At 47.9% G+C, this 12,135-nt stretch overlaps 1 protein-coding gene across 1 annotated transcript; it reads left to right on the forward strand.

Moving 5' to 3' along the window:
- The first annotated feature begins 2,804 nt into the window (after positions 1–2,804).
- ZNF597 (zinc finger protein 597) lies at positions 2,805–7,657 on the forward strand. Its single transcript, XM_068968408.1, has 4 exons — positions 2,805–2,988; positions 3,034–3,209; positions 3,809–3,935; positions 6,870–7,657. Exons 1-4 carry the CDS (start codon positions 2,805–2,807, stop codon positions 7,655–7,657), a joined length of 1,275 nt encoding a protein of 424 aa, XP_068824509.1.
- Positions 7,658–12,135: the final 4,478 nt, after the last annotated feature.

Genomic DNA, 12,135 nt, shown 5'->3' on the forward strand with positions numbered 1-12,135 from the left:
GGCTGTCAGGGCTTTAGTGGTCAGAGTGATTTGGAGACCCAGATAGACGACAGAAGTCTGAGCCAGTTGGGCTTTGGATTGTGAGGCTCCGTAACCCTGGGAACCAAGGAAATTGAGGAGGGTTGCAGTATGTTGTCGGGAGGTCTCTTCTGAGGGGCTGCAAAGGAGCAAGTCGTCTACGTACTGCAGGAGGGTGCTAGGGCGGAGCGAGCACCTAGCCAGGTCCCGGGACAGGGCTTGCCCGAAGTAGTGGGGACTGTCTCTGAACCCCTGAGGGAGTACGGTCCATGTGAGTCGTGTGGTCAGCTGGGTGTCGGGGTCAGTCCAGGTGAAAGCAAAGAGAAATTGGCAGTCGGGGTGGAGTGGGATGGTAAAAAAAGGCGTCCTTGAGGTCAACAATGGTGAAATGAGAAGTCTGAGGAGGTATGGAAGAAAGAAGGGTGTAGGGGTTAGGGACAAGTGGATGGGCAGGGATCACCGCCGCGTTGATCAGGCGGAGATCCCGCACTAGCCGGTAGTCTCCTGAAGCCTTCCGAACAGGGAGGATAGGCGTGTTACAGGGGGAGGTCGTGGGGATCAGGAGACCCTGTCCCATGAGACGGTCGATGATGGGCTTTAGCCCTCTGAGGTTGCAAGTAGACAAAGGAAACTGGGACCGGGCTGGGAAACAGGTGGGGTCCCTTAGCCAGATGAGGACTGGAGGGTGGTGTTGAGCCACCACCGGGACTCGGGTGTCCCAGACCTCAGGATTAACAGAAGGGGTTGGAGGGTCAACAAGTAGCATTAGGAAGGCTCCTGACGTGGGAGCTGATCCTGGAGCTAACTGAAGAGTGGCCTTCAGCTTAGCAAGTATGTCTCTTCCCAAGAGAGGAGTAGGGCAGGAGGGAATGACCAGAAAGGAGTGGGTAAATAGACAGGAATCTAACTGACAGGATAGTGGTTGGGTTTGGAGCGGACACGAGGGTTGGCCGTCAATGCCCATAACCGAAACCTGGGAAGGACGTAAAGTGCCTCCGAAAGAGGGAAGGACCGAATAGGTAGCCCCCGTATCAACCAAAAAATTGATGGACTTACCCGCTACCTGGAGCGTTACCCTGGGCTCGGCTTGGGTTATTGGGGTCCCCGAGTCTGGGCGGCGTCAGTCACCGTCGAAGTTCAGCAGCTTCAAAGCCGAAGGAGGGCAGGAGGTCTCCCTGGGGCGCTCTGGTCCCCAGCCCCTAGAGGTCGAGGCCGACAGTCACTAGCCCAGTGTCCTCGTCATTTGCACAACGGGCACGGCTTGGAAGGAGGTCGCGGATCGGGGCACATCCTGGCCCAGTGCCCTTCTTGGCCGCACTTGAAGCAGGCCCCCGGAGGGGGGTTTTGGGGCCCCGAGCCCACCGCCGGCCACAGGGCCGCTACCAAGGCCTGGGTTTGCTGGTTTAGGAGGCTTGCCTGAAATTCGGCCTTTTGCTTGAGCCTTGCCTTTTGGCTGGCCTCAGCAGTTTCCTCGCGGGCATGGTAGACCTTAAAGGCCATTTTTACCAGGTCTCGGATAGGGGTCTGAGGGCCGTCCTCGGCCTTGGCCAACTTTTTTTGGATATCGGGGGCAGACTGGGAGATAAAACGATTGGCCAAGGTGGCCACCCCGATGGGGGACTCAGGTGACAGCCTGGTGTATTGGACGAGGGCCTCAGTCAGCCGATTAAGGAACATGGCTGGGTTTTCGTCGGGCCCCTGGGTCACCTCATCTAGTTTGAGGAGGTTTACAACCTTATGAGAGGACGTTTCCATCCCGTCGAGGATACACTCGATCATATAGCGTACTCGCGGCTGGCCACCACCCCTCTCCTGGTAGTTCCAATCAGGGTCAGTGTCAGGAACCGCCTGGGCCCCTGGGGGGGCGCTCGGGGGAGGGGTTGGCATAGTGCCGCTGGTCGGCCTGAGCCTTGGCTGCCGTCCAAATGGCCTGCCTTTCCTCAGGGGTGGTGGTAGACCCCAGGATGACATATATGTCCTGCCATGTCAAGGCGTAGGAGCGGGTCAGACCAGTAAACTGCTTAATGTACTGAGTAGGGTTGGAGGAGAAGGAACCCAGTTTGGCCTCAATCTGTGCTAAGTCTTGGAGAGAGAAGGGGACATGGACTTGGGCTAGACCCTCAGCTCCGGCTACTTGTCGGAGAGGGAATAGCGGGGCTGGGGGAGGGGGAAGGGAAGCTCCCAGAGGGTTGCTATGGGAGCGAGTGTGGGAGCTAACCGGGGAAGGGGAGGGAGTGACGGGGGAAAGAGGAGGATACAAGATAGGGTTAAGGGCCGGAGGATCCGGGACCGGTGGTGGAGTCTTGGGGGCGGGAGCGGCCGGAGTGGAGGGGGTGGCGGCCGTGGGAGAGGTATAGGGAGGAGGGGCCACCAGATCTTCCGGGGGAACAGAGAAAGCAGAGGACTCAGAGATGGGAGGAGCTGGTTTGGCCCGGGAGGGTGGAATAGGGGGAGCCATGGTAAGCAGGATTTGGCGGGGAGTGCACGTGGTGCACAGGGTGGGGCGAGAGCGCAACGCCCAAAAGGCCTGAACATAGGGGGCCTCAGACCATTTTCCCGTTCTCTGGCAGTAGTTATCTAAATCACGGAGGACGTCAAAGTCAAATGTCCCTGTGGCTGGCCATTGTGAGCCATTATCTAGGGGATACTGAGGCCAGGCTTGTGAACACAGAAAAGTGAGCTGCTTGGGGCGGATATATCCCTTCAGTTTTAGGGTCCGCAGGTTAGCCAGCAGGCACTCTAAGGGGGTGGAGTATTGGGGATCGGGTTTGGAGGCCGTCGATCCCATGGCGATCACTGAGCGTGGAGGCAAACCCCCACTGCCCAAACGTCTTCGGGTGCCAAGGGAAGCCGGAGGTCCGTGCAGCCGTTCAGGACGTCTCCCTCCCGAGCTGGGGACCGGGGAGGCCGAAGCCGGAGGCCGAAGCCGGAGGTCTACACAGCCGTTCGGGACGTCTCCCTCACGAGCTGGTGACCGGAGAGCCCAATAAGTGCGCACCCGTTACTGTGCCCTAGGAAGTGGTCGCCAGGGAGGACGGGGGCAAAAGCCGAAGGGACTTACCCCCCATCCTGCCATCCGGGGGGTTGGTCAGCCGCCTGGGTCCGGGGGCTACCGTGGCGGTGGAGCTCGAGGGGGCCTCAACGGCGAGTGCCGGAAGCCCTCACCTCGGGCCCCACATTGGGCGCCAGATGTAAGAAACGCCGCGGGAAGAAGGAGCCACCCCTATGGACCGTTGAACAGGGCCTTTTATTGGGCGGTCGCTCTCGGGCAGAACTCCTGGGGGCGGGTAAGCAGGGAAGAGGTGGGGGGGGTCTGCGAAGCAAAGGGAGTCTGCGGAGTCTGCGAGGTATGAGGGGTGGGGAAGGGTTTTATAGCCCGGGCCAGGCTCCCATATAAGGAAGAAAACGCGGGCTCAGCGGTGATTGGCGTCCAAGGGCTCCATGTCAGCTCCTGATTGGACGGCGAGGGCTTCGTGTCGGTTCCTGATTGGACGGCTTGGTTGTCGGCCCGCCTCCAGGGCGTGTCTGCGGCTCTCTGCCGGGACATGTCCCGACATGCCTGGGCATGCCCAGGCATGCCTCAACACGCCTGACCTTGCCCTGACCTTTCACCTCCTTCCTAAATCCTACCTCCAGCCCTCAGAACCCACTCATAACCCCACCCCAGCGGTCAGATACCTTTTCCAACAAGCTCTTGCCTCTGATATTTCTAGCTTTTCTCAGCATTCCCAGACTGAGTAAGGTAGTAGCTTTCTGGCTTGGCCTGAGATGGGCTGTCCTGTTGTTTCAGGGACCAGTGTTGTTTGAGGACCTGGCTGTCTGTTTTTCTCAAGAGGAGTGTGTAAGTCTGCACCCTGCCCAGAGGTCCCTCAGCAGAGAAGCAACACAGGAGTGTTTTGAGGACAAGGCCTTGATTAGTAACACAATTGTTTCCTGTGTTTTGGAACTTTCTAGGATTCAGTTCAGTTGAGTTCAGTCGCTCAGTCGTGTCCGACTCTTTTCGACCCCATGAATCGCAGCACGCCAGGCCTCCCTGTTCATCACCAACTCCCGGAGTTCACTCAGACTCACGTCCATTGAGTCGGTGATGCCATCCAGCCCTCTCATCCTCGGTCGTCCCCTTCTCCTCCTGCCCCCAATCCCTCCCAGCATCAGAGTCTTTTCCAATGAATCAACTCTTCGCATAAGGTGGCCAAAGTACTGAAGTTTCAGCTTTAGCATCATTCCTTCCAAAGAAATCCCAGGGCTGATCTCCTTCAGAATGCACTGGTTGGATCTCCTTGCTGTCCAAGGGACTCTCAAGAGTCTTCTCCAACACCACAGTTCAAAAGCATCAATTCTTCGGCGCTCAGCCTTCTTCACAGTCCAACTCTCACATCCATACGTGACTACTAGAAAAACCATAGCCTTGGCTAGATGGACCTTAGTCGGCAAAGTAATGTCTCTGCTTTGGAATATGCTATCTAGGTTGGTCATAACTTTTCTTCCAAGGAGTAAGCGTCTTTTAATTTCATGGCAGCAGTCACCATCTGCAGTGATTTTGGAGCCCCAAAAAATAAAGTCTGACACTGTTTCCACTGTTTCCCCATCTATTTCCCATGAAGTGATGGGACCGGATGCCATGATCTTTGTTTTCTGAATGTTGAGCTTTAAGCTAACTTTTTCGCTCTCCTCTTTCACTTTCATCAAGAGGCATTTTAGTTCCTCTTCACTTTCTGCCATAAGGGTGGTGTCATCTGCATATCTGAGGTTATTGATATTTCTCCCAGCAATCTTGATTCCAGCTTGTGTTTCTTCCAGTCCAGCATTTCTCATGATGTACTCTGCATATAAGTTAAATAAGCATTGCATATCTCATCCACTTGTTGGTATGGGAGAGTGGGACCTATCCTTGAATTATTTATGTGGAAATGACAATAACTTGAATGAGAGTGTGATTTTTCAAAGGGTGAGATGAGTCTTAGGCAAAAATCAGTAATTCCCTGGTGGTCCAGTGGTTAGGACTGCCCAGGTGGAGAACTAAAATCCGGCAAGCCAAAGGGTGTGGCCAAAAAAGGGGCAAAATTCCTGGCTATTACAGTGACTATGGTTTTGCATAGGACATGGCAGTACCTGGTAATCATTCCAAATATTTGTTATGGTCAATTCATAATTTTACTTATGAAGTTCCATTAGTATGGGTTACTATTATTTGGAAATTTTTAAAAAGTTGGAAATTGCTTTAATCGTAGGGAATGGTGTGCCTTTCTCACTTAAAAGGAGCCATATGTAGAAATGTCCCCATGCCTGAGTAAATTTTATCCTTGACTGGGGTTGCCTATTTGAACTTCCCATAACTCACATTTTATATTTTCTACTTCTTTCTTCATCATGTTGTTTTCCTCTAACTTCTTGAACACATGAAGCACATTTATAATAGCTCTTTAAATGTTCTTTCTACTAGTTTTGTCATCTGTCATTTCTGGGTCTGCTTTTGTTGATTGATTTTGCTTCTAGTTCAGTTGAGTTCAGTCGCTCAGTCGTGTCCGACTCTTTTCGACCCCATGAATCGCAGCACGCCAGGCCTCCCTGTTCACCAACTCCCGGAGTTCACTCAGACTCACGTCCATTGAGTCCATGATGCCATCCAGCCATCTCATCCTCTGTCGTCCCCTTCTCCTCCTGCCCCCAATCCCTCCCAGCATCAGAGTCTTTTCCAATGAATGAGTCAACTCTTCACATGAGGTGGCCAAAGTACTGGAGTTTCAGCTTTAGCATCATTCCTTCCAAAGAAATCCCAGGGCTGATCTTCAGAATGCACTGGTTGGATCTCCTTGCAGTCCAAGGGACTCTCAAGAGTCTTCTCCAATACCACAGTTCAAAAGCATCAATTCTTCAGCACTCCACCTTCTTCACAGTCCAACTCTCACATCCATACATGACTACTGGAAAAACCATAGCCTTGACTAGATGGACCTTAGTCGGCAAAGTAATGTCTCTGCTTTTGAATATGTTACGGGTCATATTTTTCTGCTTGCTTCCATGCCCGGTAATTTTTTTATTGGATGTTGGCCATTGTGAGTTTTATGTTGTTGGATGCTGGGTTTTGTTGTTTTTTCAGAACAGTTTTCGGACTTTGGTGTGGGGTGCTAATTTAAGTTACTTGGAATAAATATGATCCTTTCAAGTCTTGATTTATGTTCTGTTAGGGTGTGTTCAGAGCAATCTTTAATCTAGGGCTGATTTGGCCTCCTGCTAAGGCAGTGTCTAAGGATACTGCCTGATGCTTTGTGCAGCAAGGACTGTCTCCACTTTGGAAGATGAACTACTGAAGTGTTTTGTGAACTCTGGAGATTGCTCTTTCTATTCCTTTTTGGTGGTTCTTTCCTGGGCCTGGGGTTGTTTCCTCACATGCATGTACAGATTAATATGCAGCCAGTCTTAAGGGGACCCCATCTAGATGCCCAGAGCTCACTGCCTGGACATCTGCCCTCTTCTCTGGTATTTTGCCATCACATTCTAGCTGCATTGACTTTCCTGAATTTGGTTTTCTTGAATCAGCAAAACAACTGAGGACTGGGTTTCCACACACTGCCCTGCAGCCCTGAAATCCTTTCTAGGCAGCAAATTGGGGCAATCGTAGGGCTGTTGCTTTGGAAGGAAAAGAAAATCCCTTTTGTATTGACATATTGGCTTTATAAATTATGGATATTTGGGAGAACACTAAAAAGGAATGAATTTTTTTTTCTTTCTGGCAGGCCTGAGTTTTGTCAGCCATCCTACAATTTCCTGGTCCTCTGTGTAACTATCAATAGTTTGTTCTTACCCTAGTACTACTTGAGAGTGTTTATATTTTGTTTTGTTTTTATCAGCAGAAGATGATAAGATTGAGATTAATCAGCAGCTACGTCTAGAATCTATGGGACTTGAAGAGCTTGCCCTAGAAAAATGTTCACTTGCTATACCCCTCATCTATTACCCAGAAAAATGCTCTGAGAATGGAGCTGGAAACTTTGAAGGGAAAATAGCAGGTGGAACTTCTGCTTGCAAGAAAAGGTTCAGAAGCCTTTTAGTTACCATTGAAAACCACACCCCAAAGATAAAACTAGCTCAAAGTTTAAGAACCAGAGCCCTTCTCAAAATTCTTCTATTTCCCAAAGAAGAAACCAAAAAGTCATACAAGTGTCCTGAATGTGACCAAAGCTTCAGTGATAGTTCATACCTCGTTTGGCATCAGAAAACACATATAGGAAAGAAAAAGTGTAAATGTGATGACCGCAGGAAGATTTTCAATCACAGATCCAACCTGAGAGCTCACAGGAGAAACCACACTGGCAAGAAGCCATATAAGTGTACACAGTGTGGCAGCAGCTTCCGCCAGCCCTCACACCTGTCTCAGCACAGGAATACCCACCTGAAGGAGAAAATCCATAGGTATGGCATATGTGGAAGGGGGTTCACGCAGCTCCGGGGACTGTCACAGCATCAGAAAACCCACACTGCCACAAAAGCCAGCGATAAATATGTTGGTCAGAAAACAAATCTTGCTTTGCCTGAGGAAAAGCACAGGTCAGCCGCCCAGCAGCTGTGCAGTCTCAGCAGGAAATGCTTTGGGCAGCCCTCGTATCCCTTCCCGGGAGAGGCCACAAAGACAATCTGAACACTACAGCAATTGAGGGGAAATTGCTTTCATTCTCAAAATTCAAACCCTTAAAGTGTCCCGAGTGTTCGAAGACCTTTCATTCTACCTCTGAGCTTATCTCTCATCAGAGCACTCACAGAGGGGAAAAGCCCCATAAACCCAAAACATGCACGGAAAGTTTTATTTTGGACTCTGAGCTTGCATGCCACCAGATGAGTCACACGGGAGAGGAACCTTTTAAATGCACCAGGTGTGGGAGAAATTTCAGGTTGAAAACACATCTTACTCTCGATCAGCAAACCCATTCACAAAACACTGTGTAGATGTAGCAAATTTTCATTAACGTTTGTGTTTCTCAGTATATGTACTGAAAACTGGGGCACAATTACCCTTTATGTGCCAGGCACTGTTCTAAGCACTGTACACACATTCCATGTAATATACCATTTAATTTTCACCACAGCCTTGATTTAGACACCAAGGTTTCTGTTTTATAACCAAGGAAGCCTAGTCAATTTCACAGCCACTGAAGGAAGGCAGAATTCTAACTCAATTACTATCCAGATTCCATTTGTATGAACCAAAGAATGATACACAATTTCTAACTCTTGTTTAGTCTGCACACTCGATACTTTATGTTTATCATTTAATTTACTCTTCAGAATAAATCTGACAGTAAAGGACTATCCTCACTTCATAAAAGGGAAGTAGAGCCCACAGAGGGTAAAAGCAGTACCTTGCCCATACACAAAAATAGCAAGGTACTGAAGCTAGCATTTAACCTTGGGTCTCTCAGCCACATTGTGTTGTAAGTTGGCATTTGCACCAGGTGTTAAAACTGCAGGCAGCTGGGGACTGAGACAGGCGGGTAAGGATGCTCATCATGACGGCTGCCCTGTGCACATGCTTCACTCCCTTAGCACTTCATCCCAAGCCTGACTTACATGTACGGTTACAAAGCAACAGAGAGACTCCCCAGGACTTCAGGTTCAAACCCCATCCCTATAATTAGAGATTTCAGACTCTACAGAGTACAGCCCTTAAGGTTTTAGTTGAGTTTTGGTTTTTTAAAAAAAGGTTCTCTTCCTCAAATCTAAAGGAAGATACATATAAATTGTTTAATCAAAATACTTGAAAATATATAGGTCTCTAGATACTACTGTTACATATAAATACTGGAGCAAAATATTGTTAAATGGAATTGTTGTTAACGTTAAAGAACCAGAGGTTCTGAGCCCAAGGAGTTGAAGGAAGCAGTCCGTGTCCATCAGTGAGACACATGCTGTTTTTATGATGATGGCTTTTTTACCCTTCTGTTTGCAGTGTTAACTGACAGAGTCCACAGATGGTCATTAACGCAGAGATATCATTAGCCTACCATGTTAGTTTTAATGAATATTTGGATGAAAGTTAAGGATGAAAAACTAAGTGCAGAAGTTTATTGCTAGGAACAATTGATTCACAACATTTTGCCGCATGGATATTGACACATGCAGAATGAAAACTTTGTACTGAGGAAATCAACCATTGAACAAATGTCATGGGTTTTGTTATTGATGTAGCGGTGAAAATGTGTGTCAAACAAGTCCTTAATGTGATTGCTAGAATATCAGGTTTGTAACAGCCATCACTGATGGAAACAGCATTATTCCAATAACATTCAGATGTCAACGTTTGACATTTTGTAATTTAAAAAACTGTGGAATTGTTATTCTTGAACTAAAAATAATTTTGTTTACAGCTTTACTGCAGTAGGTAATAGTCTATTCACATCTCCCCATTTAACACAGACAATGATTAATGCAGTAATTCAGGGAGTTAAAATTAAAAACAAGTGACATTTCACCACAAATGACATTCTGAGTCTGACCTTGCAGTTCTGTATAATTAAGTAGCATTGTTCTGATGACTACAACATGATGTATAATGATACTGCAGATTTTGCTCAAAGTAATCTGCCAATTTACTGCATATATGTGCTAAGCAGGTTACAGTTTATCTAAATAAAGAGTCTATTTGAAATTGTTCATTAAACTTGTTATGCCTATAGGATTTCAGTTGGAAAGTGTTTTTGCTTGGACCATCTGTTTAAAACGTGAATAAATTATCTTCATTAGAAATGTGTATATCCATTGTTTTAGTTTTGCAGGTTGAGAACGCTGTTGATCTGATATCAAGATGACTTGATATTTGATCCATCCTTTCAGGGCCCAATCTGACTGCAGGAGTTCTGTCTTATTTTTTAACATCTTTCCTTGTGTAGTCTGAGGAGGGTGGGGAAATGACTATATATATATATAAATGACTATATATATATATGACTATATATATATGACTATATATATATATGACTCTATATATATATATATTATATAAATCTGAGAATATGCTGCAATCTCTAGTTCCTCTGGACCCCTTAGAAGTATGTCTGTTGGAGGCACTTGTGCTGTTTAATATTTTGACTTTTACAGTTTTTGGTGTATTCGCATCAGTGCAGGCTCTCACTGGGCAGTGCCTGTCTTATCTGATGTGCAAATTTGACATCTAATAAATGGTTTTTTTAAATGAACGTTGGCAATGAGGTGAACTTTAATAAAAAAAATTTTCTTTACACTTCCATAGTTTTAGATGGCAATGAGATGAATTTTGAAGACCGGCGGGATTGTGGTTTGCAGGGGGTTAACGAATGACTTCGGGCCATTTAATAATGGAGGTAAAACGGAAGTCAGAAGAAAATTCCAGAGCTACTCCAGGAAACTGCATTAGAAGTCAACTTCCTTTGCAGTCTCTGCTCCACGGCGGCGGCACCTCCGACCCCGCAGGCCAGCGAAGACCCGCGTGCGCCTCCACCTGGAGCAAGGACTAGAAGCAAGACTCGCGAAGTGGGGCTCGCACGTGGGTTTGCGCGGGCTCGGAACAATCTTGCGGCCTTTAACCCGAGCTGTGCAAGCCCGCTGCAAATACCAACGAGGCGAGACGCGCTAGAGCGGCCCACAGGCTGGGAACCGGAAATCGTGCGCTTACGTCCGGCGCTCTCTTTGGGCGGTACATTTGCGCGCTCCTAGAGCAGCCAGAGTGTGGGGAGCTGCAGGCTCAGTGAGCGCTTTGCCTGGCTGTCGGCCAACCCCTACTACCCAGGGAGAGGAGGCCTCTGCTGGGGCTGGGCGGCCGGGTGAGAGTGTTTGCCGAGGTTCATGGTGCCCAGGCACCAGCGAGAGGGTTAGGCGGGTGTGACTATCCGTCACCCCCAACCCTGGATCTCGCACGACTGTGCGCCGACTGCCCCGGGGACGGGAGGAGCTTGATGCCACCTCCCTGGCCCTGACACCGTTTTGGCAACGCGAAGTTACGGGTGCTCCCTGCCTGTTTGAGTTGTCAAAAGGCATACTTTGACCTCACTTGCCCTGGGTATGGTGTAGTCAGCCAGCTAAGGAGTATTGCTGCCTGTCCAGTGCTACAAATCTTGAGTGTTTAGCCAGGGTAGTCAATGACTTTGAACAAGCCCTGAAAGGAATTCAGGGCGGAGCTCAGGAATTGGGCACTCTGCTATGGGAAAACTGGCAGAACAAACCTTCAGATAATTAAGATATTTTTAGGAGAAAATTCTATGAATCCAAATTCTTATATCTTACCGTACTTAGAAAAACACTAAAAACATTAAAATATCTGTTCCTTTCGAATTAACAGTACTTTCTAAGAAGGGGTGTGCTGCATACCCCTGTGTTAAAATCATATATATCGTGACCTCACCCCTGATTTCTCCAGAACAGTTTCTCAGAGCTGAGAAGCTGTTTCCCCAGCTGTAGTCCTTAGTAAGACACTGAATAAACTTGATTCACAACTTTTAAGTTGTGTCTTGTTTTAAAAGTTGACACTTCTTTCTAGAATTAATGCCAGTCTTGCATGACTTCTGTGTGCTCCCAGCCGACTTTTAGCATCCTTCTGGTTTGAATGTAGCCTGGGATCACCTGCGTGCATGGTTCCCTGCTTCCATGACTACAAATACCTCCCTTTATGTCTAGCTCCAATTATTCTTGTGTCCTGCACCCTAAATCCCTGTATTCAACTGCCAATAAAAGATCTTCCTTTGGGGTCTCTGAGGCATCAAAACACATGCCCAGTGGAGTACTACTCTGCCATAAAAATGAAATGTCATTTGCAGCAACATGGACGGACTAGAGATTGGCATACTAAGTGAAGTAAGTTAGAGAAAGACAAATGTCATATATTACTCATGTGGAATCTAATTTTTTTTTAAATGATACAAATGAACTTATTTAGAAAATAAATGTTACATACTCACAGATGTAAAAAATAAACTTATGGTTACCAAAGTTTGTGGGGGGATAAATCAGGAGCTTGGGATGTGCATACACACATTCAGTTCAGTTCAGCTCAGTTGCTCAGTCGTGTCCGACTCTTTGCGACCCCATGAATCACAGCATGCCAGGCCTCCCTGTCCATCACCAACTCCCGGAGTTCACTCAGACTCACGT

Source organism: Capricornis sumatraensis, chromosome 3 (genome assembly GCF_032405125.1).
Source record: "Capricornis sumatraensis isolate serow.1 chromosome 3, serow.2, whole genome shotgun sequence".
Lineage (NCBI taxonomy): Eukaryota > Metazoa > Chordata > Mammalia > Artiodactyla > Bovidae > Capricornis > Capricornis sumatraensis.

Bases quoted from the DNA above. Each gene is read 5' to 3' on its own strand.
- ZNF597 (XM_068968408.1), top strand. From the start codon at position 2,805: ATGGCGATCACTGAGCGTGGAGGCAAACCCCCACTGCCCAAACGTCTT. The intron at 3,210-3,808 runs GTAAGAAACGCC...CTGTTGTTTCAG, and splicing joins CCCCACATTGGGCGCCAGAT to GGACCAGTGTTGTTTGAGGA. The intron at 3,936-6,869 runs GTAACACAATTG...TGTTTTTATCAG, and splicing joins TGAGGACAAGGCCTTGATTA to CAGAAGATGATAAGATTGAG.